Source organism: Tasmannia lanceolata, unplaced genomic scaffold (assembly GCF_043159265.1).
Source record: "Tasmannia lanceolata isolate RefF3 unplaced genomic scaffold, GAP_Taslan_0.1 ptg000025l, whole genome shotgun sequence".
Taxonomy (NCBI): Eukaryota; Viridiplantae; Streptophyta; class Magnoliopsida; order Canellales; family Winteraceae; genus Tasmannia; species Tasmannia lanceolata.
In genome coordinates this window covers 14,061,609-14,086,560 of record NW_027518702.1, presented here as the reverse complement: position 1 = coordinate 14,086,560, position 24,952 = coordinate 14,061,609, and the positions used below count along the sequence as shown (strand labels likewise).

General features: G+C 39.0%; 3 protein-coding genes across 7 annotated transcripts in view; 1 reads left to right on the top strand and 2 right to left on the bottom strand.

Moving 5' to 3' along the window:
* Window positions 1-6,045: 6,045 nt before the first annotated feature.
* Window positions 6,046-15,984, bottom strand: LOC143857888 (extradiol ring-cleavage dioxygenase-like). 3 transcript variants are annotated; one of them, XM_077368418.1, is made up of 4 exons: window positions 15,695-15,984; window positions 14,957-15,205; window positions 7,274-7,644; window positions 6,046-6,423 (listed from the first exon to the last, which is right to left on the bottom strand). In XM_077368418.1, exons 1-4 carry the CDS (start codon window positions 15,872-15,874, stop codon window positions 6,231-6,233), a joined length of 993 nt encoding a protein of 330 aa, XP_077224533.1. In that variant the 5' UTR covers window positions 15,875-15,984; the 3' UTR covers window positions 6,046-6,230. The 3 variants fall into 3 exon arrangements, with proteins under 3 accessions (XP_077224533.1, XP_077224534.1, XP_077224535.1); XM_077368419.1 differs by having other exon boundaries at window positions 14,957-15,202; window positions 15,695-15,983; XM_077368420.1 differs by lacking the exons at window positions 14,957-15,205; window positions 15,695-15,984 and adding an exon at window positions 9,191-9,481.
* A 941-nt stretch (window positions 15,985-16,925) lies between these two features.
* LOC143857720 (SSUH2-like protein) lies at window positions 16,926-18,592 on the top strand. Its single transcript, XM_077368176.1, has 4 exons — window positions 16,926-17,140; window positions 17,746-17,805; window positions 18,154-18,200; window positions 18,313-18,592. The coding sequence occupies exons 1-4, from the start codon at window positions 16,988-16,990 to the stop codon at window positions 18,398-18,400; spliced, it is 348 nt and encodes a 115-aa protein (XP_077224291.1). The 5' UTR covers window positions 16,926-16,987; the 3' UTR covers window positions 18,401-18,592.
* A 1,334-nt stretch (window positions 18,593-19,926) lies between these two features.
* LOC143857719 (MLO-like protein 9) overlaps window positions 19,927-24,952 on the bottom strand; it is a 30,084-nt gene continuing 25,058 nt past the window's right edge. For all 3 annotated transcript variants that reach the window (XM_077368173.1, XM_077368174.1, XM_077368172.1), the window contains one exon: window positions 19,927-20,760. In XM_077368173.1, the coding sequence (XP_077224288.1) occupies window positions 20,329-20,760 (432 nt within the window). In that variant the 3' untranslated portion in view covers window positions 19,927-20,328. The remainder of the gene's footprint in view (window positions 20,761-24,952) is intronic.

The window sequence follows — 24,952 nt, the reverse complement described above, 5'->3', positions numbered from 1 at the left end:
TTTATGAGGCTATTGATATTGGCACTGCCATGTATTAATAATTGTTAGTTGGCTTTTGAGAGCTTTTTGGGAAGAGTGAGAGTGAAGCCTAGAGTAGAACCAAGGTTTAAAATTTCAGTTTCGGTACCGGTTTCGGACCCTGAAATTTCGAAATTTCAAAATTTCAGCCGAAATCTGGTACAAAAATCGAAATTATTATTTTATTCAATATTAAATTTCGGTTAAATGTAAATTAATTTTTTTTAAAACAGATTTTATGGGTCAAATTTCGGAAAAACCGAAATTTCGGCCGAAATAAATGACCATTTCGGTTTTTAGTGGTTTCGGTGTCGGTCTCCACCGAAATCGAAATTTAAAACCATGAGTAGAACCGAACAAATAGTCTTGCTATTTCAAGGTAATAAAAAGCCATAAAAAAGAAAAAATTGCTAAATGGGATAAGGCTATTTCTTAGATTCGACGTTCGACTATCGACTATGTGTGATAACCTTTGACAGCCGATGGAATAAGAAAAGACAATGTAAGTTGGTGCAATTGTCAAAACATGGCAATTCAAATTTACTAGGGACACCCAACAGCAGTGTATGTGGCAATCAGCCCCATTGAATCTTTCTGACATGAAGTACATCACCCCACTCTGCAGTCATTGATTCACTGCTGCAGGGTGTCCCAAGTAGTCCAGTGTTTTTTTTTAAAGTACTGTACGACCCACTCTAAGATTATCCAAACCATATATTTGATGGGCTACAACGTAAATATGTTGTGCCACAAAACTCATTACCATAGAATGATTCTATCCCTCCAATCTATACAAGAATTCAACAGAACTTGGCTCTGAGTAACTTGGTCCATAATGGACTAATAGCTCTAATAGCTAGGGGCGTGGAAATATGAATTCCATGTTCTGTTCTTTTTAATTAATATTACCATAGGATGACTGAACCCAGCCTCAAGGCCAACCTCAGTCCCTCCTCATTAATCCTAATTTCCAAACAAAGAAGCCTCAATCCTAACAAACACAGAAACAAAATATCAAAACTACACCCCACACGCCAAATCAATCATAAAACGCACGAGAGAGAGAGAGAGAGAGAGAGAGAGAGAGAGAGATGAGTTTTGTTTAGGACTCTTGGGTGTACTTTTTAATTTCTACAAAGTTGTTGATGTTAGGAAACTCAACTGAGAGAGATGCTTTAGGAAAAATTTACATTGAGGAAGAGATCGAGTTTAAGTGTGTTATTACTTTATTATAATAGATAGATACCAAGTTTCCTATTCTAAATCAAATCCTCTTTACCAAATAGCAACCCATTAGATTTGGTAGGGATTTGTTGTTAAAAGAACCTAACTTCCAATAGGTAAAGGAAAGGACTTGGACGGTTTTGATAGGGAGGAGGCAAAGGATTTGTGCATATACCTCTTTTGTATAAAATCTCCATTCCAAGTAATCGAGATTTTATATGGTGTAAGCCCTTATAGTCCCGTATTTTTCAAAAAGTCCCGTAAGAGCACACTATAGGATGATCCAAACCGTCCATGTGACGCGCCACTAGTAAATAGGTTGTGCCTAAAAAATCATTTCTATAGGATGATCCCAACCCTCCTATCTATAGAGGAGCTGCATATTATGGAAACCACTTTAGATCGGAGGGGAGGAGCTGCATATTATGGAAACCGCTATAGATCGGAGGGCTATGATCATCCTATGGAAATGATTTTTGGGGAATAACCTATTTACATTGAGTTCACGAATCATTTCCAAAAATAGGTTGTTCCCCCAAAATAGGTTGTAACATTCAACAGTTGTTTTGATTCTTGCTCCATTCACTTCTGTTTAGTTTAGACTAGACAAGATCCTGATTGCGATGTGAATAAAATTGAAGCTGATTTCTACATCAAGGTTTAACCCTTAACACTTAAGAGGCAAGAAGGCATAGTGGCATAGTATCTGCTGATGAGGTCAGACTCAGATACATTGGCATCGGGCAGCTAATGGGACTTATGGGATCAAAAGGGAATGAAAGTTGCCCCTTGGAGATGAATTTCTACACCTTTTCTAATAGTGACAGTGACAATTCCCAAGGCAGATTTAGGATTAATAAGTGAGTATCACGACCAGCAAATTAACATGACAATTTAGCAACTGTACAGGAAGTTTAGAAACAGAATTTCATTCAAATTTAAGCTTGGATCGAGCTGCTATTGGAGGGGAAGTTGCAACTCTGTCTGTGAGATAACCTATAAGCAAACAATAGGCAACCAAACTCAATTTTTTTTATGACATAGGGTATCCCCACCCCATTTTAGGACGGGACTAATCCCTATGGATGCATGCAATCGCCTGTAAAACACGTGCATCGGGTAACTCGGAGGGGACTCAAACTCGGGTCTATGAGGAGCAAACCCACAACACCAGCCAACATGCCACGGGTTGCAAAAAGGTCTGCATCGTAATAACCCAATCTAGCTGCTTTTTTTTCTTCTCCAAACTAGCAGTTGATAATACGCTTCGGTAAGTGAGCAGACATTCCACAAGCTTAAGAAAATGTATGTAATGCAAACCATATCCAACCGATCCAATTACCAATTGTCACGGATCTTCTGTAATAGCTGAAATTGCTATTAAAGGGCATTTTAATTCGACTCTTGCATGCATCAACGACAACTACAAGGAGTTTGTCCAGACATCAAACAGGTAATGAGCATCAGGCACCCGTGGCTAATTCCAACATGCAGATCAAACGAGAGATTTAAAATGAGAAGGAACACTACAGGATCTTCCATTTAAGCTGTAGGTAAAACTAAATCAAGAAAAAAACGAGAGCTTTAAAACTCTTGCATGCACTACTCTTGATTATTTTCAGTACTTGGTTAGTCTGACTTCATTTATTATATTGTTCTTATAATGCATGCATCACTACTGATTCTCTTATCACTTGAAGAAAATAATCAATTTCTACAGCCAAGATTATTATCACTACTGATTCTCTATTATTTTTTCCTCTTTCCTTTCTTGTTTTTGTTCCTCTGTATCTGCGTGGGGTGACTTTCTCGGTCTTGCCCCCTTTTTCATTCAAAATCAAAATCAAGAAACAGAATCAGAATCATCGCCAAACACACCTATTTTATCAAGGGGTGAGAGTGGACTAGGAAGGGTGGGAAAAGGTGATGCAGCCGCATGTTTTAGTAACACAAACCAAAAATAAGCCACAAAGGGCTGTTGGACCAAGTGCGACACTATTGTATGCTAAGGCTAGCCTACTCCAGTGTAAGACCCTAAAGACCCTGCACGCATGATACCTCTTGTGCTTTTATATGTTCACGCTGAATCCCTCGAGCACTCCCATACTACTAACTCATCTCTATCGTGCCCTGATGTTAAGCCCACTACTTGCAATCTACTTGCATCACGACTAATATGAATACAAAACTCTCAATTAAGCCATTTGCAAATCCGTTCATGTGCTTGACATGTAATGCCACATACAAATCTACAAGTTTCACAAGCCGACTATCCGAGGCATAAACTCAATAAATCATTTTGTTGGACCGAAGGTCCCACATAACATCTAAAAGCAACAGGAGGCTTGCCACAATATAGCCTTGACATTGTGATCTCTACACACACTAAAGTCTGAAACCCAACCAAGTTAACATTGTCCTTGGCTCTCCCATTGTTCACAAAGGAAGCTAAATCATTTATCTGGATAACTCATACACTGCGCATAAGTAAAGCTTTTTTAATGTGCCTCTTAGCCACGACATGGTTTCCCACCGTGCCTCATGCACATACCAGGTTCACACATGACTCTTCAGTCAACCACCAAAGTTACTGTCTAAAACCTGCTAAGCCTAAAGAGTTGAGGCAACCACCTATGCCCATTTGGGACCAGACCAAGTGCCTTCAATGCCCCCTCCAACTAAGTAGCTGTGATATTTACCCATCCTTGGGCTTAACATGGCTCTCCATGGAACTACGACACACCCGTGCGCTAGCCTGTCATGGGAAGCCAACAGGTTTTCTGTTGGCACCTCACCTGAAAGCACTGATTCCCTTGTGAAGACTAAATCTTCATCACTCAGCTCTACTATAGCAAACGACTCAGCCTCGTTGAGAACATATCCTCTGGAGTTTAGGCACTAACAACATGGGCCGTCCCAACTAATTGTGTCCATTCGACACCACACTTCTACGAAACTTAGTAAATTGCCATCTTCTCTTCTGTTTTTTGAAATGATTGTCATCTTCTCTTTATCTCACCTTAGAGTTATAAACCAAATCTTTAGTATGATACCTTCTTGTCCTTTGACTTCACATCCATACTAGTTCCTCCATCAGGCCTCACCTCGGTTCAACCTGCCCAAACAATGGTTTCCTCTTGACACCACCAAAGTTAAATGGTAGAGAAACTCGACTTGAACTCTTTCAAGCAATCCTTTAACTTCTCTAATTTTAAAGCTATCTATAGAAACAACACTCTTGCTCGATTTCGATTCTAACCCACACAATCTCCGCTCATTCTCCTTTGGCATTGATTGCCTAATACACTATTCCGCACTGCTTGTTCCTAGGAAAGGTCAAAGTAACTACCTCAATGGCGCCGATGAGTCTCCAATGGGGATTCTCATCTCCCACGCTTAGCCTTGCATCCTTCAGCCACCTACGTGCTTTGACACACCAACAATTCCTAATAGTCTTCATGGGTATCTGCGGGCCGATAGAGTCTTTGAGGGCCTTCGCCACACATCACTCTTCTCTGGATCCATCAGAGCTCTCACACTACTAGCTATCAAAGTCTTACATCAATCAAATTGAATAGTCCTTTCAATCTTCTCTTGCATTACTATCTCAAATTGGCAAGGAGCACTTGTGCTCACCGCGTTGCCCCATACACCCACAACTAGCTCACATATTGAACTAAACAGGCTAGTACCTTGAATGGGCAAGAAGCACATGAGCTCACCACGTTGTCCCATACCAGTACAACTAGCTCATATACTGAACTAAAGTCCTAAACACCCTGGGTGCACATAGAAAAACCCTCCAAGAGCATCTCACATGCTCAACTCATTGTGAAAACCACCACCAAAGTGACTACTTTTGACCTTCGAGACTGATTCTCGATACCTTGAGAGTATGAATACCTTCAGCCGTAATGACTGTGCCCAAGTGCCTCAGCATCTACTCTTCATCACAAGCTCATTACTGTAGTACCCTAAACTTTGTTTTAAATCCACATGAATTGATTGATCTAATTGGATAAGGAGATACTGAGATGACTGGGGTAATATTATAAAGATTACATACCTCCTACTGAACTAGACCATAACATGAACTGATTGAGGTGCAAATCGATCTCAAAGTCTCAAGGGAGGTCTTATTTAACATTTCCTAGACAGAGAGGCCATACACAGACGCTGTTGGACTTGCAGCAGTCACTCTCTTTGCATTCAAAAAATGTTCAGCTGCATTGATAATTAGAGTAATGAGTATGCATGTGAATTTTGAGAGAAAATTTCAATATGACAAAATAAGAGAGGAGAACAAACTATCACTGGTTGTTGGCTCCCCAGTGCCAATGGATTCTAGAAAGCAGCCTGACCTGAGAGAATTTTTAATGAAATTTCAGCTTGTGATTCATAACATTAGTCAACTGTCTTTTTGGATACAACTACTCACAAGAAAAATAGGTGATAATTTTTGTTACATCTGGGTAGAGTGCATGATCACTTAGTTATATCTATGCGTTCCATAAACCTCACAGTTTTTAGAAAGCAGATGGATATATGTTCATGTAAGTTGTCTGACTTTACTCCCAAGCACCCCTGCAAAGTGACTTGGACTTTCTCTTTTACTTGTGCTGAAACCAACCAGAAGTTAGTGTGACTTCACAGCTCCCAAGCCTGTGTAAAAGGAACAAGGTAGCAACTCCAACTTTCTTATAAAAGAAACCTTGTGCAGACGGTTAACTACTTGGCACTGCAATCTTGGACTCTTTATGCATTGGAGTTTCCCCATGTCATATTTGTAGTAAAAGTAGATCATAAAGTTCAAAACCAAATAAACATAGATCATAAAGTTCAAGACCAAATAAACAGGCGACAAATTACACAAGATCCTTCATAAAATGAAAACAACAGCAACAACAAAACAGCAGCAGTAATAAAAGATACATTCTCATGAAAGTAAACACACTTTACAGCATAAGTTTTTATAACACTGGAAATCATCAATGGGAAGCAGCGAAACGATAAGAAGCATAAGATAGTACACCATGGCTCCAACTATGATGAACAAGTTTGGCTTTCGCCGTTTCACCAGCGGCCCCAAGAGCTACATGCAAAGGGTAGAAATGATCAGGCCAGGGGTGAGCCATTTTTGCGCTTGGTGCCTTCTCTTCGTAATGATTCACGTCTTCGTATCTGTAATTATTATTATGTTGCAAGAGAGAGAAGACGATTAAAATAGAGCGGATCAATGATTTTGATGTAAAAAAGAATACCAGCACTATTTGGTGAACAGTGGAGAAAACTATGTTGAAACAGAAAAAAAAAGGATATGAAGAGGAAAAACATGTAATCAGAGTGAAGCTGATGAAGACTCGAATTATCCAAAGTGGCCACTGTGCAAATACAATGAGCAAACAGCCAATAAAATTCTGCCCTCTACTACTGGGTCGGGGCAGTGTCCGATTGTTAGGATTCACGATCAACTAAGAATCACACACTGCGAAAAGAGGATTTTGTTGGTTATTACAACTAAGAAGTATCGGCCCTCTACTACTGGTTTGGGGCAATATCCGGCTGTTGGTTCTTATAGCTCTTGTAAGCAAAGCTCTCATGGGACAGTTCATAAGTTCCTTTTTAATTCTGCTAGAACTAAAACGTCGCAAAGTATTGCTTCACCACTTTTAAATGTCATGTGTTGGATTGCATTTCTCCAAGGTGGAGTTTTGTTTCGGTTTACCATGCTCTCACATGCTCTAAATAAAGATCCATGTGTTTAATAGGCCTTGCTCTCACCTTTCATTGATCTAAACCATTCATTTGATAGGCCTTACTTTGATCTCTTCTGACCAACTTTGACATTTTTGAGCCATAAGTGACCCCAAGTAGGGCCTATGAAAATGGACCATTTGGATCAACCAAAGGTAGGACCCCATGTCGAGTCCTTTTTCAATATTGACATTGTCGAGTCCTACTCGAGCATTCCTCGGTAGGGATATATTAGGAGATGTAGACCAGAGTTGCCGGAAATGCCTTAAATGTGTACCTTCCATTGAGGAGTGATTCCTTGAGCCATGTATCGAACTCCAGAGCCCATGGAGTTGTGGGGCCTCTCTCACCTCTAATGGCCCCCAAGTTATGTGTGGCACTGCCTGATCCAATTATAAGAACCCCTTCCTCCTTAAGTGGAGCCAATGCCTTCCCCATGTTGTAGTGGTACAATCCGTCCTTGTTTGTCTGAACAGAAAGTTGACAAACAGGGATGTCGGCGTCTGGATACATGAGCATGAGCGGGACCCACGCACCGTGATCAAGCCCACGAGCCTTATCTTCATTTACGCGCTTGAAACCAGCTCCTTTCAACAAGTCCTTCACCCTCTTCGCCAATTCAGGTGCACCCGGAGCAGGATACTTGAGCTGAAAAATGTTATGTTAAGTCAGCTTAGATATAGACTGGCTCTATTTGGATTAAGAACATATTAAAGGGCTTCTTTGCATATCATTAAAAAAAAGGGCCCCTTTGGATACTCCTAATAATTATTTGCAAATAATCATATTTTTAATTAGTTTTGAAGTTAAATATAACTATTTGCAAATAATGATTTTATAAATTATATAGTTATTACCTTCCATAGAGGGTTTAATGTTTATTTTGCAAATAATATTGCTTTAATAGAATCCTATCGAACATGATTTATAAAAAATATATGTGCCTTTATGACTAAGGCATGTTCGTTTTAGATTTTGAGAATTGATTCTGAGTTAAAAACTGACTTATAGACTTAAAATTAAACGCAATTTTTTAGTCCAATCATCAGTATTGGACTCAAAATCAATACTCAAAAACCAAAAAGAACCGGGCCGAAGTTTTTAACGGATTAAATTATATACACATGGCATGTATGACCCTAGATTACCTTTCTTTGATTTTTCTTTCTTTCTTTATAGTAATTAAAGATCTTATAAATTTAAATTTTATTGATATATGACAAGAAGAAAACACTTATACTCAAGTAATCAATACATTATTATATACCATATTATAAAAATATTTAAATACATGCAAATATTTAAAATCTCCTTAAAAAAATAAAAAATAGCTGTGATTTCTAGGTATAATAGAAAGGCAAGCCCCAGACCGATACAGTGTTATCAAATCGATCAAACCAGATATTGTATAGATCAAAAGGAAGGATTTTTAGTGGGGGGGTGGGGGAAGTTGGCCTTGTTTGGATTGCAAGAAAAACATTTCTGACGGAAAAAAATTTCCTTTCTGCAATTTATAGGGAAATGATATGATTATGGATAATTTGCTAGAAATAAATTTTCTTATTTAGATGATTTCCTTATTTATAGGTTTCCTTATTTCCTTTTTTCTATTATGCTTATTTCTGTTTCCATATTTTGCTTTCCCTAATTTCTATATAATGTCGATGCCGTATTTGGCTTTTGAGGAAGGAATAATCACAATTAGTGCAATTAGCATATTGGGTTTCCTTGAATTAACTCATTGGAGGCCTTAGTTTCCTCGAATTAACTCTGAGTTTCCCTTTTTCCTATCATCTTCTTCCATATTTTCTTTTCTGATAGAACAGTGTTCTATCATAATTTAGAAGGAGATTATTATAATTGAAAGCTCCTCATAAGTGAAAACTGAATAGGGTTTTGTTCAAGTTGTCTTTTTCAGTGTGTAAAAAAGTAAGAAATTTTAGAAAAAATTTTCCTTTCCAAACTTTTCCAGAAAATTCCTGCAATTCAAACAGGACCATTATAAAGTGCAAAAACAAAGACATGCATATATCTCTGTATTCTAAAGATCAATATTTTTCCACCCAAATTCCCAATAAACCTAGAGTGAATTCTCGGATTTTGACCTAATATTATTCTTCTTTCTTAAATAAGAAAACCCAAAAGAAAAAGAAAATTAAAGAAAATTCTTGATGAGAAAAGCTAAAGAAGAGACCTGGTACATTGGTTTTGGGAATCCATAGAAATCATAGATGGTGTCGTTGCGTTGGACTACATTGACAGTGGGATCAGATGTCTCCCAATGCCCTGAAATTACGAGAATCGATTTGGGTTTTGCCTGAAAAATCTTGTCTCCCCATGATTTCAAGAAATGTCTTGCAGGTAACGAATCATCTATGGAGAGAGTTGGGGATCCGTGGGATATGAAAAACGTATCCATTAGAGGGAATTTTAAGACCTTCTGAAATACAGGCGAAGAGAAAGAGGACATGTTTTTTTATATGAGAGAGGGTCGGTGGCCGAATGCCTCAAATACCCTTTCCTGGGAAGTTCCTAAACTGAGGTGAAATGACAAAAATACCCTCATTTCAGGGGTTTATTTGTCTTTTTCATTTTTTTGGTTGGTAAGTTAGGATCGAACCCACACATAGGATGATCCAAACCGTCCATTTGATGGGCCATAATGTAAATTGAAGCCGACCCTCCGATCTATAAAGGGTTTCTAGGAGGTCTGTTGGGGAATTGCCGCCGATGTCTCCTATGTAATGATTGCTTGTCTGGTGACGTGGATTCCTTGCCCCCTCCGTATGACCATTAAACCAAATTATTCTAATAGCAAAGACTTTTGGTTAAATTTTTTAGGGCATGGTGCTCTCTCTCTCTCTCTTCCGATGCAACCAAACACTACTTACATTATTCTCCACGGTAATTCTTCTTGACAAATCAAAATGCTTGTCTCCTCCCTTTCGACTTCATATTCGACTTCTCTCCGAGCCACCCCCAGCAACCAAATGGAGCCTAATAGATTGGAGGGTTGGGTTGGAATAGATACGGAGAGATATGGAAACCTCTATAGATCCAAGGGTTGGAATAGATTTGTAGACTCGGTCGGCTGGTACGCTTGAAAATATGCAATTCCTCTATAAATCCGAGGGCAAGGATCATCCTATGGAAATGAATTTTTTGGGCACAACCTATTTATGAAGTGTCCCATTAAATGAACGGTTCAGATAATCCTACCGCAGACAGTACTTTTTGAAAAATTCTGAACTATACTGGTTTACACTATATAAAAGCTCCAAAACTACAACCTTTTTTCTTTTTTTTCTTTTTGATAATTAGGAAAGGAGAAGGCTTTGAAAACTGAGGTGAAATGACAGAAACACCCTCATTTCAGGGGTTTATTTGTCTTTTTCTTTTTTTTGGTGGGTAGGTAAGCTAGGATCAAACTCACACATCCATTTGATGGGCCACAATGTAAATTGGTTGTGCCCCAAAAAATCATTTCCATAGGGCAATCCCAACCCTCCAATCTATAGAGGTTTCCACAATCGATTGGAGGTTTAGAATAGATACGTAGAGATATGGAAATTCTATTCCAACCCTTCAATCTATTGTGGAAACCTCTATAGATAGGAGGGTTGGAATGGATTTGTAGACTGGGTCGGCTGGTACACTTGAAAATATGTAGTTCTTCTATAAATCGGAGGGCACGGAACATCTTATGGAAATGATTTTTTTTTGGGCACAACCTTGTCCCATTAAATGAACGGTTCAGATCATCCTACCGCGTACAGTACCTTTTGAAAAATTCTGAACTATACAGGTTTACACTAAATAAAGGGCGATGATATTGTCACCCCCCCTAAATTACGCATTCGCTCCCCTTTTGGCTTGATTTGACGTCAAAAAGCATTAATAAGGGGGGCGAATGCGTACGCAGGGGGGGTGACAATATCATCGCCCTAAATAAAAGCTCCAAAACTAATTAGGAAAGGTAAAGGCTTTGAAAAATTGAGGTGCAATGACAGAAACACTCTCACCTAAGGGGGTTGATCTTCTAGAATACCATCTCTTTGTAGTCATATCTTCGTGGTAGGTTGATCAAGAAGGAAAATAGATTCCCATTTCTTTACTTTCGGCTAGCATTTGAAAATTTTGCAGTCAACAATGAACATGACGTGAGTAGTAAATAACAAATAATCAAAGAATTTTAGGAAAAGGAAGATATTATTTGGGAAAAGTATCACCGGGAAAGGTAGCGTTTGAAAATTTTTGCAGTGGAGAAGGAGTGTAATGTGAGCAGTAAATGGCAACCTACTTCCATGGACTTTTTAACTCTCTTGTGTTAAGTTACAACCTCTACACTCTATGTATAATAATACATCTTAGACTAAGAAAGGAATGGAATTGATTACATTTCCTAAATTGGAGGGTGTGTCACTGTTGCAATCTCTAAAAAACGAGTGGATGTTATGCAAGATTCCTCCTCCCATATTAGGGGTGTAAACGAGCCCAGGCTCGGCTCGGCTCGGCTCGTTAAGCTCAAAAGCTCGGCTTGGGTTCGAACCAGGCTCTAGCTCAGCTCGGCTTGGGTTCGAACCAGGCTTGGCTAGGCTCATGAGCTTTACTGAGCTCAGGTTATATTAAGTTCACACCCCTCATCTTCCCTGGACAGCCCTATCTAGTGTAATTTGACTACTCTTTTTACACTACCGGGGGTGGTCCAAGTAACAAATGGGGTTCCAAAAAAGAAGTGACATATTTTGCTTCCCCCTTTCACTCTCTGGACAACCCTTTTAGTGTATATATTAATATATATATTTAAATATATTAAATTCTTAACGAGCCTTAACGAGCCAAGCCAAGCCGAGCCGAGCCTGGCTTAGCTCGGACTCGGCTCGTTAAGCTTAACGAGCCTGGCCAGACGGCTCGGCTCGGCTCGTTAAGGATCCGAGCCGAGCTCGAGCTCGCTTCCGAGCCCGAGCCAAAATTGACACCCTTACCCATATACGTCAATAGAAACAAAATATTAAAGTTAAGAAGGAAAAGAAAAGTAAGGCCATGTTTGGCAATAATGAATTTATTTTATCCCTGTTCTTAATCTCTTGCTCAATTGTTTAAGCCTTTGTTCTTCATCTTTGAGGTGAGGTTCAATCCCATCTTACCTACCAAAAAATCATGAATTTTTTTCGTGGAACATTAGCTTATCAAGTGATGAGCGTGGGGCAATTGAAGAGAGAGTGAGAAGTGGATAAAAAATAAATCATACTTTTAACGGATGTTTTATCCTTGTTTTTCATCATTTTCTTATCCTTTACTCACTCATTCCTTGTCAGGTGTCTTCCTCTCCCATATCCCGCCCTCGATCACAATTGGGTAAGCTAATATTCTAGGGAAAAAAACAATAATGGTTGCCAAACATGGCCTAAGGGTGCGTTTGAATTCCCATAATCAATAGAACCAGCATCATATACCAACTATGCCTCCGAATAGGACTCCAATTCTGAAATAATTTTTAAATAAATTTATATTTATAAAAATTTTCCATTCCATTTAGAGAGGAATAAGAATAGGATGCCAGTTCTCATTCTTGATTCTGACAATCCAAATGTAGCCTATATATTACCTGTCTTGTATTTTCAAAACGAAGAAGAAAAATTTATAGTATGCTCCCAACATTTGAGTATTGCACACGGATACATTGACCTTTTGAAGATAGAGTTTTTATATGATGCCCGACCGTGATATTTGATCCAACAGCAGACCACTTAAAAAGTGGTCTGCTGTTGGATCAAATATCAAGGGTGGTACCGATTTGACGGTACTTTAAGTGGTCTGCTGTTGGATCAAATATCAAGGGTGGTACCGATTTGACGGTACTTCACGGTGGTCTGCTGTTGGTTCAAATATCAAGGGTGGTACCGATTTGACGGTAATTCATGGTTGGGCATCATATAATTTCTCTCGTCGAAGATATATGATCATTTCTTACTTGGGATATTTTTTCAAAGGATGAATTTGTAATTATTTCAAAGAAAGGGCAAATTCTATGTTGAGAGAGGCGGTAGGTGATAACAGTTCCTAAGACTAAAACCACATTTTCATTCTTGCCTCCTACAAAATAATAAGAGGGCTGATAGAAAAACGGGATTTCGTTTGGAAAATAAAGATGAAACCCTAAGTCGTGACATATTTAAAATAAGACAGCTCAAATCCCTACCAAATGCAAAAATAACTGTGGAAATGATCAATTCGTTAGTCAATCCCCCTTTGGAAGTGTTTTTCAACATAAAGTAGGCCCTTGCATCTATCATTCGTCTAAGAGAAAATTTAGCTGAGGCAAGCTGTCCACTTGGTGACCAAACACTCGTATACGTCTTTACCATTCCTAAAATATTTTAATTGATTAGAGTCGAAAGAGTTTGAGTGTTTCCATCACTCTATCTTAGGGTTGCAACATGGGTTGGGCTCAAACAGAAGGCGATGGTTTCAACCCATAGTTAGCAAAACGTGATTCGGCAAAAAAACGGGATGGCAAGAATTTGAGTTTAATACGGTACGTAAACACAAGAAAATGAATTTAGAATTTTGTCATTTACAAAATATGGTGGGGGTAAAATTGGAAAGTTGGCCAAAAAAGTGTTTAAAAATTAAAATTTTTTCAAACGGAGTTTTGCTAACTATGGTTCAACCCATTTTCGGCTCGAGTTGGGTTAGGTTAGGGCTCGAAAAAGCTAGGAAATTAAATTTTCAGTTGGGTTAGGGTTGAGACCCTAGGCCCTGTTTGGACAATAGGAAAATCAATTTTTGAGAAAAAGTTTTTCTTAGGAATTTTTTTTTATTTCCACAATTTAGTGGCAAATGATAAATTTGAGGAATGATAGACTGAATGGCACCCTTGCAAAAAACCAGTTACAAGGGCACACTCATTCGTCCATAGCAAGCAAAGTCAGTTATGATTACAGTTGTCAACGTCATATTCCTATTTTTTTAGTCCCCTAATAAATGAACCATATTGCTATGGACCAATGAGGGCGCCCTTGTAATTGGATTTTGCAAGGTCGCCCTTTACTTCTCTCAAAGAAGTCCAGATGGGGAGCAGACTAAATTGAAAGTCCCTCTGAGATAAAGAACTCTCTTAGAGCAATCTTTCAGAACAACACTCTAGCTTGACTTCGATTCTAACCCACACAATCTCTGCCTATTCTCTTTTGGCATTGATATTGTCTAATGCGTTACTCTGCACTACTTGTCTATAGGAATATCCAAAGGAACTACCTAAATGCCCCCAATGAGTCTCCTACAGGGGTTCTCATCTCCTACTCTTAGCCTACCAACTCAACTCAACTCAACTAAGCCTTTGTCTCAAACTAGTTGGGGTCGGCTAATGAATCCTTTAGAAAAATTTTAGAAGAAGTTGAAAGAATCTACCCGGCTCAAATTAACTAAGTCTAATTCTGACACTAGTTAGATTCATCTACATTCTCTCATTCTTTCCTATCCAAGGTCATGTTCTCTATTATGTTCCGAATAATAAGGCATGCACATTTCTCTGTATTCTAAAGAACAACATTTTTCCGCCCAAATTTCAAAGGCATTGCCATGTTTTGATAATTACACTAACCTACACTGTCTTTTACTATTCAATCGACTATCAAAGGTTATTACAATTTTAGCAAATCTCTCAAAGCCAATTAAAAAAAAGAAAAGACAATGTGATTTTGACATTATATTTCGGCTACTATTTTGGCACCGCCATGTTTTCATAATTGCACCAACCTACATTGTCTTTTATTATCCAATCGACTGTGAAATGTTATTACAATTTCAGAAATGCTCTTAAAAGTCAATTAAAAAAGAAAAGACAAGGTGATTTTATGCAATTATCAAAACAGTGCCAATATCAGTACCTTATATTTCTTCTTTCTTAAATAAGACAACCCAAAAGCCAAAAAATAAGAAAAGATGTAGAACATACCCTGTACATGTGCCATGGGAAGCCATAGAAATCATGGATGGTGGGATTCGGGTCGACAATGTTGACGGTGGGCTCCGAAGTCTCCCAATGCCCTGAAATTATGAGAATTGATTTGGGTCTGGCCGGAAAAGTCTTCTTTTGCCATGATTTAAGGAAATGTCTAGCCCGCAACGAATTGTCGAACGAGAGGGTTGGCGAACCATGGGAGATGAAAAACGTATCCATCACATCCGGTAATTTCAAATCCTTCTCAAATACAGAAGAAAGAGAATATGAATGTGGGGTCTGAATGCCTAAAAATTCCCTTTATTTCTTGCACAAATATCAAAACTACATTCATACATTTAAATATGATAACCTACAGTCGAACATAGATAGTGGAACTAAACAAATATGTAACAAATAGTAACAATCTCTTTCCTTTCCTTAGGCCCTGTTTGTTTGAGATTGTGGCCTCTGATTGTTAGGCTCAAACTGATTATTGGACTCAAAATTATCGGTTTGGGGCTAACAATCGGTTATGAAACGAATAGGGTCTTACATAGGACAAGTCCATAGTGAAAGCCAATTAAAAAGGAACAGAGGAAACCTAGATTTAAACCAAGACTAGAACCCAAAACCCTAATCCTAACAAACCCATAAGCAAAATATAAAAACTACACCACACACATCAAATCAATCATAAACCCAAAAGAGAGAGAGAGAGAGAGAGAGAGAGAGAGAGAGAGAGAAGATTACCTGGGAAGGCTCAGACTGTGGGATCGAGGTGGGTTGTTGCCATTGAAGAAGTTTGAGGACGAGGAGGGCAATAATAGAGATGCAGAGGAGGTGGTGCAAACCCATTGATTTGAAGAGACCCAGAGAAAAAAGAGGGAAAAAAGAAGGGATTGCATGAGAGAGGGAGGAGGATTTCATCATGAGGGAAAGATACAAGGATGGTGAGAGGATGTACAGCTTGGATTCAATATTAAAAGAGATGTGTGAAAAAACAAGGGAAGATGAATATTTGAGTTGCTTGGAGGGCAAAAGGTTGGTGAGAGGATGAAAGTGAAGACCCTTTTTTATTCATTCCATTCTCTGTTAAATTGAGCCAATACAGGGTACAATCTTCAAAGCTAAATAAATAGAATCCTAACAACTTATTAAACATAGTCTAACAAAACCCACTTTGACTTGAATAGAATCCTACTAACTTATTAAACATACCAAACAGTAAGTAGTTTCTAAAATTAAAAATTCCTGTCATTCCTACACTGGATGCCTTGTTTGGCCTCAGTGTAAATAGGTTCTGAACCAAAAATAATCTCCATGGCATGATCCTAACCCTCCTATATGGTTGACGTATATATTTCTACTGATTGAAAGAATTAGGATCATCCTATGGAGATGATTTTTTGGGCAAGGTGGATCTATGTTGGGACCCGGCAAATGAACGATTTGGATCTTTGAACAAAGTGAGCCCAAGTGATTTTTCAACCCTAGCCCAACCCAAGATAGCATTCCCTCAACCCTAACCCAACCCGAGCCTCAGGTTGAAGATGGTCAACCCTAACCCAACCCACCTCTAAACCTCTCAACCCTAACCCAACCCATCTAATCCAAAATTGGGTAGGGTTGAATCGGGTTGGTCCAGGTTCACCTTGGGCCAAACAGAAAAATACAATAACCAAAAGAAAATCAAGATAAAATTAGAGAACGGAGGTCTGGTCGGGTCGGGTTGTCAAGGCCTCAACCCTAACCCAACCCAAAATTAAATCAGGATGGCTTTTCCCAACCCAGTCTGCGGAAATGCCAACCAAACCCAAGCCAAAATTGGGTTGAACCCATTGGGTTCTGGCTGAGCCCGACCAAAGTTGCACCCCTAGGATATGTGGTTTTACTTCAAGATGTGTAGGGACTACAACAAAGCCAAAACGTATGGTTGTCATATTTCTAGTTATCCAATAAAGATCTTAAACTATATAACTTGATAAAATAGTTTCACTGAAGACAGCTTATGAAGCTCTCTTTGCTTGGTTCCTAGCTATAAAAATGGCTAAGCTTATTTCATGCACTGGTTTCAAAACTCCTCTATCTTTATCTCTAGATTGTCATCCATGGCCGCAAGCATGCGAAGCACGACCCATAAGAGCACTGAGAATTCTCGCAGCGGCGGCGAAATCCGGCGGTCTTTCTTTCCAACTGGTACACTCACTTGAAACCTTCCATCTATAGTTTATTTATTTATATATTTATCTTTTTATCTATTTATTCATGGAACAAAACCTATTCAATTTTTTATGTTGATTGACCTCCAAGTTTCAATGATATCCGTCTAAATTAACCATAATCATGTCATCTAAATTGTGTTAAGGAAATTTTTTTACTAAACATGCGCTTAGAAAATTGTAGTTGAAATTTCATAAAAGGAGGATGATAATCCTGCCTTTGACAATCGATCAATTGGGAGATCTCCAACTAATTACGGTATGAGATAGTTTCACAAGCGTTCGATCATGATCGAACAAGCATCAGGCAGATGTGGTGTCGACCGCGCAACTGATCATGTGCGGCCACAACCCTTTGAGCCATATAATCAATATCAAAATGCAAACCAAAATGTCTCACATTATATTTTGTATTCTTTAACAAAATACTTAGAGGAGATCAACTTTTATCCAAATTGATGGGACAATTTTACAAAAAATAAAAATAAAATTCTCATTTATGATGGAGCTTAGACCCCTTCTAATTGCCTTCTATTCGATTCATATCTTCACCTGTTTGTAACATTGAGAAAACTTTTGCAGGGTGGAAAGAGGTGCCAAACATGTGGTGGCCAAGGTGCTATAGAGTGTTCTGGGTGTAAGGTTTTGTGATTCTTTCCTACCAACAAGCGCGCTTATCCAACGGCATTTGCAATATTTAGTTATTAAATTTAAATTTTTTTCAACCTGGAATTTATCTAGGAACCCGGTGTGGATTTTGTTAATAAAGTTCCATATTGGCAAGGAGTGCAAATATGGGCATGAAGAAAATCTTTTCATTGTTTTTCTTCCTTAAAAAAACCTTTTATGTGAACAGTTACATTTCTAAATATTGAAAATTTTGATTATCAAGGATTTCTCTTGTTTTGTGAATCATGACTTAATTAATCACAATAAGGCCATGTGAATAGCTAATACAAATCATGATCTAACGAGTTCATATCTACTCAGGGAACTGGAAAGAATAAAAAGAATGGGAACATCTTTGAGCGATGGAAGTAAGTATTCCTCTTCCACTTCCAAGATGGGTATATGATATTTCCCACAAGTTTGAAATTTTATGTGAAAAGCTTGCTAATATTAGATGAGATTTTGGAATGGATGGTTCAGGTGCTTTGATTGCCAAGGGTTTGGAATGAAGAGCTGCCCCACTTGTGGGAAGGGAGGACTCACACCAGAGCAAAGAGGAGAAAGATAGAGCAAGGTGGCTGGTCTGACGTGCGACAGACCAGCCGCGAAAAGCCTTTTAGGATGGACGCTAGCAATTCCCGTTAGATTATTATCTTTATTTACTTACTGAATCCCAGTGAAAGCACATATTTTTTAATCTAATTTCTTGACAGTAGTTGGGGCCAGACTTTAAACTACACGACTCGATATTTTCCGGACACGACCTGTTCTTATTATAAGACCATGATTTGATCCCCATATTTTGGTAAAAAGAATAATCTACATCTTTCCGACATGACCTGAAATCTCCACCACTATGCCCATTATTCCTGAAACGACTCAAAATTCAACCGACTCAACCCTAAAGTTTACCTAGTCGACCCAAAATTTCTCCAATTCGACCGATTTTTTCACATACAAACAAAATTTCCACTAATCGACCATATTTCTTTCCTATTATTACTTGACAGGCATTCTTCAACCATAGTTTCAATTTTTTAAGTTCAGTTTGAAGACACGACCGGCTTTCTTCAACCGTACTTTCGATTTTTTAAGTTCAGTTTGAACACATTTCTCTAGCTATGAGCATTCAGTGGCGCTCTCTTGCAGTCACCGGCACAACCAACACACAACAAAAGGAACCCTTGTTATAAATCTGAAGTACGAGTCACGCATAATTTCAGAAATAAAACACAATTTATCGGTCATTTTCCTGAACATTTTTTATGGGAAAATAGGTGTTTCATGACAAATTTACATGAGGTACAAAAAAGAGAGTCAGGGCTTAAAAATATAAGGTACTAAATAGCCATGACGAGTTTTACATTTATGCTCCATTGGAACGTAAAACAAAATTTACCTCCATTTTTACGTCGAAAGAAACTGAGCCTGAAAAAGAAGCAAAACTTTAGCCCATGTTTGGTTGCCATAAAAAAAAAATCCGTGGAATTTTAGTTTATCAAGTGGTGAGAGATTGAGAGAAGGCATAGGAGGGCGGGGAATAAGCGAACACAGAGCATGATCGAGGATAGGGTGAGACAAGGCTGAAAAACAAGGAAAAGAAAAACTCAAATAAAAATAATACAACTTATTTTTTCTCTTCTTTTTACCCACTTCTTGCCTTCGCTTCAGTAATGCAACCTCATGTCTCTTCATCTCCCACGCTCCATAGCCCTCTATCACCCCTTGAAAAACTAATATTTCATGGAAAATACTTTCATGGTTTCGAAACGTGGTCTTAAAAGTATTTAACACATCTTGAGAAATCTACAGATAAAAGATATTTTAAAGCTATAAAGAAATTTACCTTCATACAATATTTATTATCCAAAGGAAACATCACATTTCTAAAGTTTTAAATCACCTCAAGGCCACCCAAGTTTTCCCGGCTCTTTGGCGTAAAGTCATGGGTTTGCTCCCCAATGATGAGCGTTCGAATCCCCCCTTGCTTACCCGATGCGCGTGGTTTCCGGGTGATTGCGCGCATCCGTAGGGAAATAGTCCTACCCCCGAAGGGGGTGGGGACACCCTTCGTTACCAAAAAAGAAGAAGGAAAAAACAATAATGCCCAAAAATGGCCTCTGCAAATGCATATAAAATGATCATTCACTCAAATAAATATACATCGGTACATACTTTGGCCTGAATATATCAAATCTACTTGAAATAATAATACATTGGTACATAATAATAATACTTTGTTGTTATCACTCAAATAACAATACATTGAATAATCTACTTATAAAATGACCATTCACTCAAATAAATATACATTGGTACATACTTTGGCCTGAATATATCAAATCTACTTACATTAATAATACATGCGGCACAATGTGGGATGCCGGCGGCGAGTGAAAGATCATCATAGTAAATTGCCACCTTCATCTTTTGTTCTAGATCTCTTCAATTTCTTCGTTATAATCATCACTATCACCACAACCACAACCATCAAAATCACAGATTTTGGTTCCTTACGATGGATGAAGACGGCTTTACAAATGAGAACTCATCTTCATCGTGGTGTTGTTCTTCCTCATGGTGTTCTTCCTCCCTTAAACCAAAGTCTAGACCATTGGGATCCATGTTGTCAATCAAGACAGCCGTCTGTGACGTAGGTGATGTATCGCCTTCCATGTCAGATATGTCTTGGTCAGAATAATAGTTCCTCCTAGACATGGTTGTCGCGTTGGACAAATGCCCTGTAGTCTTGAAACGGTGAAGCGGGTGCGCTGGTGTTGAACCGGGGGTAACAAGTGGGCTCGCACCTGGTGTCCTAGTAGGGGACCGAGCTGACTTCCCCCGATTCTTCTTTGCGGTTTGATGCCATTTCTTAAGGGCCCTAGATGTTTGTTCATCAAAGATAGACTTCTTCATGTGCGATCCCATCTGAAAATTACACCATAATCATCGTATAACAGGAGATTAGAAAGATTCAAACCCGAACACCGTGTTGAATTCCTACTACAATTCTGTCAAGTTGACCAATTAGTGAACTAATGCAATATTGGAATGTAACAGTAATGAAACATGAATAGTCATTTCTACAGATTGCGAAAATGAAATTCTCCAAGGTGGCGACGATATATATTTCCCAAAACCAATGAAGGCTTAACTTTTCAGGATAGTAATGGTCTAGGCATGGGAAATGCTTTATCAGCCCTAAACTGGGCCATTCTGATTATACGAGAGAGTTTGGGTGTGAATAGCCAGTTGAGCCGCCAGTTTCCACCCCTACTAACTTTGGAAGTTCTGTAGAAATCCTACCAGTGTTTACTTACTTTAAGCTAGCAAGTAAGTGCTAAAACTAAAAATCTGACAACCTGTTGCTGGCTCTACAGACACATTTTTTTATACTTATTAACTTATTTGGAAGATTCAACAGTAATTTTATGAACCCTGATACACTTCTCTGATATAAATCTCAGGGAGACTGGTAATAGTGAGGAAATTTCAGAGCTAGAAGAAGAAGAAGAAGAAGAAGAAGAAGAGAGAATAAAGGAATTTTGTCTATTTGTTATCCTTTCTCTGATCTCGTACATGATTATAAAAGATCATTCCCTAACGGTTTGATTCTCTTCTGTCAGATGACAGTAACAACTTGCTTTCCCCCTTCTTTGTAAAAGACAGATTACAAAACATATTAGACTACTAATATTGATTTATCCTAATTATCTACTAATTATTTACTAATAAAATCCTTCATCCAAACAGGGTGGTTCTTCTCCCTTGCTCATGACTTGCCTTTTCTTGTTGAGATTCCACCAGATTATCCATCACAGAGTCTTCCGTTACAATCTGTTGAGCTGCAGTTCTATCATTGCCCACTCCTTCAAAACTAACCTTGTCCTCAAGGTTCAGATTTGGATAAACTAATTGCAGGTCATGTAAGTTCTCCCAAGATGTTTCCTCTGGAGGAAGTCCATACCATTGAATTAGGAGTTGGCGCACTGGTATATTGTTGATGAGAACTGTTCTTTGACCCACAATGGCAAGAGGGGAAATAAGGGGTTGATTATTGAAGCTCTGAACTGGTAAGGTACAGGGTGAAGTAGGTGTGGGTCCATAGAACGGTTTAAGCACAGAGATGTGAAAAATGGGGTGAATTTTACTGCCTTCTGGTAATTTGAGCTTATACGCCACTTGACCCACCCTTGATTCAATTTGGAAAGGGCCATAAAACGTTTGCTTAGTTTCTGAGAGACCCTAGTAGCAACTGTATGCTGACGATGTGGTTGTAGTTTGAGCAAAACCCAACTTCCTACCTCCAACTACTTGTTGAGGCGTTTGCGATCAGCCAAACATTTCATGCGAGATTGAGCCTGAAGCAAATTGCTCTTAAGTTGGCGCAAAATGGCATCTCGGTGCTTAAGTTCTGTATCCACAGTTTCAATGGAGGATGATCCGGAAATGTAGGGAGTGACTGATGGTGGTGGCCTGCCATAAACTGCTTCAAATGGACTCATTTTTATAGCTGAATGGAATGAAGTATTATAAGAATACTCAGCCCATAGCAAATAGTTATGCCAGTGCTTGGGATTCTCTTGAGAAAAAGACCTCAAATATTGCTCGATGCAGACGGCTTTACAAATGAGAACTCTGCATCTGTAGAATTTGCTAATTGCAATTGACTGGATATATCGAAAATGGGACGGGACAAGGTCATCTGCAGATTATGAGGAACATCAAGTGCACTGGAAGGCAGAGTTTCTTCAACTCTGGAGAGAGCATCAACAGCTTGATTCTCTTTGCCCGCTTTATACATAATAGAATAGTTGTAGCCCAACAACTTGCATAAATATTGTTGTTGTTCAGGGGTTTGAATGACCTGAGCCATCAAGTTCTTGAGACTACGATGGTCCGTATAAATCACAAAATGTCTACCCAGGAGGTATTGCCTCCATTTTTTAACAGCTTCGGTGATAGCGTAGAGCTCTTTGACATAAGCAGAAGCTGGGACATCGTAGGTGTCATCGTTTTGCTGAAGTAAGCAACTGGGTGTCTCCCCTGCATCAAAACAGCGCCAATCGCTATGCTAGAGGCATCAGTCTCTAAAACAAATTCCTGCGAGAAATCCGGCATTGCCAAAACAGGAACTTCAGTCATTTGTTGCTTCAGATCATTGAATGCAGTGTGTGACTCTTGGTTCCACTGAAAGGAGTCTTTCTTCAGAAGGTTAGTGAGGGGTGCTGCCACCGTAGCATAATGTTTGATAAATCTTCTGTAGTAACCAGTGAGTCCTAAGAATCCTCTCAACTGTTTCAGATTGGTAGGATTGGGCCAATCTAGCATTGCTTGTACCTTGTCCGGGTCAGGTTGGACACCCACTCCAGAAACTAAATGGCCTAAGTATGCAATTTTGAGTTGACAAAACTGACATTTAGACAATTTAGCAAAGAGTTTGTTGGTATGTAAGCATTGTAAAACAGAGTGCAAGTGATCGATGTGGGCAGCCATGGACTTGCTATAAACCAAAATGTCATCAAAGAAAACAAAGACAAACTGACGAAGGAAGGGTTTAAATACCATGTTCATCGTGCTCTGGAATGTAGAAGGAGCATTGGTTAGGCCAAAAGGCATAACCACAAACTCATAATGGTCCTCATGTGTTCTGAATGCTGTTTTAGCGCAATCCTCTTTCCTCATACGGATCAGATGGTAGCCTGATCGAAGGTCTAACTTGGAGAAGACAATAGCGCCATGTAACTCATCCATTAACTCGTCAATGGTTGGAATAGGAAAACGATCTTTGATGGTGATCGAATTTAAAGCTCTGTAATCAACAGAAACGCCAAATTTGATCTTTCTTTTTAACGAGAAGAACTGGCGAGGAGTATGGACTATGGCTGGGAACAATTACACCATTACGCAACAACTCTTGAACGAGTCGTTCAATCTCATTCTTTTGAAAATGTGGGTACCTGTAAGGTTTAACATTAACAGGACTAGAACCCGGCAACAAGTGAATTTGATGGTCTACTTCCCTGAAAGGAGGAAGAGTGGTTGGAAGTTGGAAAACAGTTGTGAATCTGTGTACAAGATGTAATATTTCTTTGGGAAGATCAGGGGGTAATTCATCTGAGGCAAGGTCAATTTCATTGGTTTGGTGAGTGAGGATGCAACCCAATTGAAAACAAGAAGCAATCGAATCTGTTTTGGTGAGACTCTTCAGGTGAGTAGCTTTGAGCGGGTAAGGGTTTAAAGAAGCTTCTCCGGTGAGTTTAATTGGCATGCCCTTCCAATTGAACTCCATCGTGGATATCTTGTAGTTTGTGACGATCGGCCCCAATTCCGCTAACAACTGAATGCCAAGAACTATATCTGCTCCTTTAATGGGTAAAAGGAATAACTCAAAAGTGAATTCATGAGCTTGTAAAGATATGTTGACAGTTGAGCATTTCTTGGTACAAAGTAGAGAATCCCCATTGCCAATTAGCACCTTGAATGGTGTAGTAGGGATGATAGGCCAGTTCATAGAGGTAGCTGCCTTCTCTTTGACGAAATTATGAGTGGATCCACGGTCAATTAAAATGTGTAAGGATTGAGTACCACACCTTCCTGTTACACGAATTGTGCTGGGATTTTGTTGCCCCACTAGTGCTTGAAAACTGATTTCTGCAGAGTGTTCCCCTGGTAATTCGTCAGGCGAATTAGAATCCCCAATATCAACATCGTTTGCGGAGACAAATTCCAAGTTCTCATCAATAGCTTCCAGATGGTACAATCGGCGACGACAATCATGCCAAGGGGTGTACTTATCATCACAGTAGTAACAGAGCCCCTTCTCTCGTTTCGCTTTCATTTCGTCTTTAGTTAACTGACGAGTGCGGATGGGGATTTGTTGAAGTGGGGTAGCGGCTATTGCTTTCATAGGGGGGTGGGTAGGGGTTGGAAGCAAACCAGGGCCATTCATGGTTGGAGAGAAAGATGACTTCCATGGTTTTCTTAAATCCTTGTATTTTTTTTCATATATGCGAGCTAAAGAAAATGCTTGTAAGAGAGAAGATGGTTGTAAAACCATTAATTCCCTTTTGAGATCTGGTTTGAGCCCATAAATGAAAAAACTTATAAGAAAGGACTC

Coding starts and splice junctions, on each gene's coding strand:
- LOC143857888 (XM_077368418.1), bottom strand. CDS start 15,874: ATGATGAAATCCTCCTCCCTCTCTCATGCAATCCCTTCTTTTTTCCCT. Junction 15,206..15,694: donor CACAGTCTGAGCCTTCCCAG/GTAATCTTCTCT, acceptor TCTGTATTTGAG/AAGGATTTGAAATTACCGGA. Junction 7,645..14,956: donor TCCCATGGCACATGTACAGG/GTATGTTCTACA, acceptor AACATTTTTCAG/CTCAAGTATCCTGCTCCGGG.
- LOC143857720 (XM_077368176.1), top strand. CDS start 16,988: ATGGCTAAGCTTATTTCATGCACTGGTTTCAAAACTCCTCTATCTTTA. Junction 17,141..17,745: donor GCGGTCTTTCTTTCCAACTG/GTACACTCACTT, acceptor AAACTTTTGCAG/GGTGGAAAGAGGTGCCAAAC. Junction 18,201..18,312: donor AACATCTTTGAGCGATGGAA/GTAAGTATTCCT, acceptor TGGATGGTTCAG/GTGCTTTGATTGCCAAGGGT.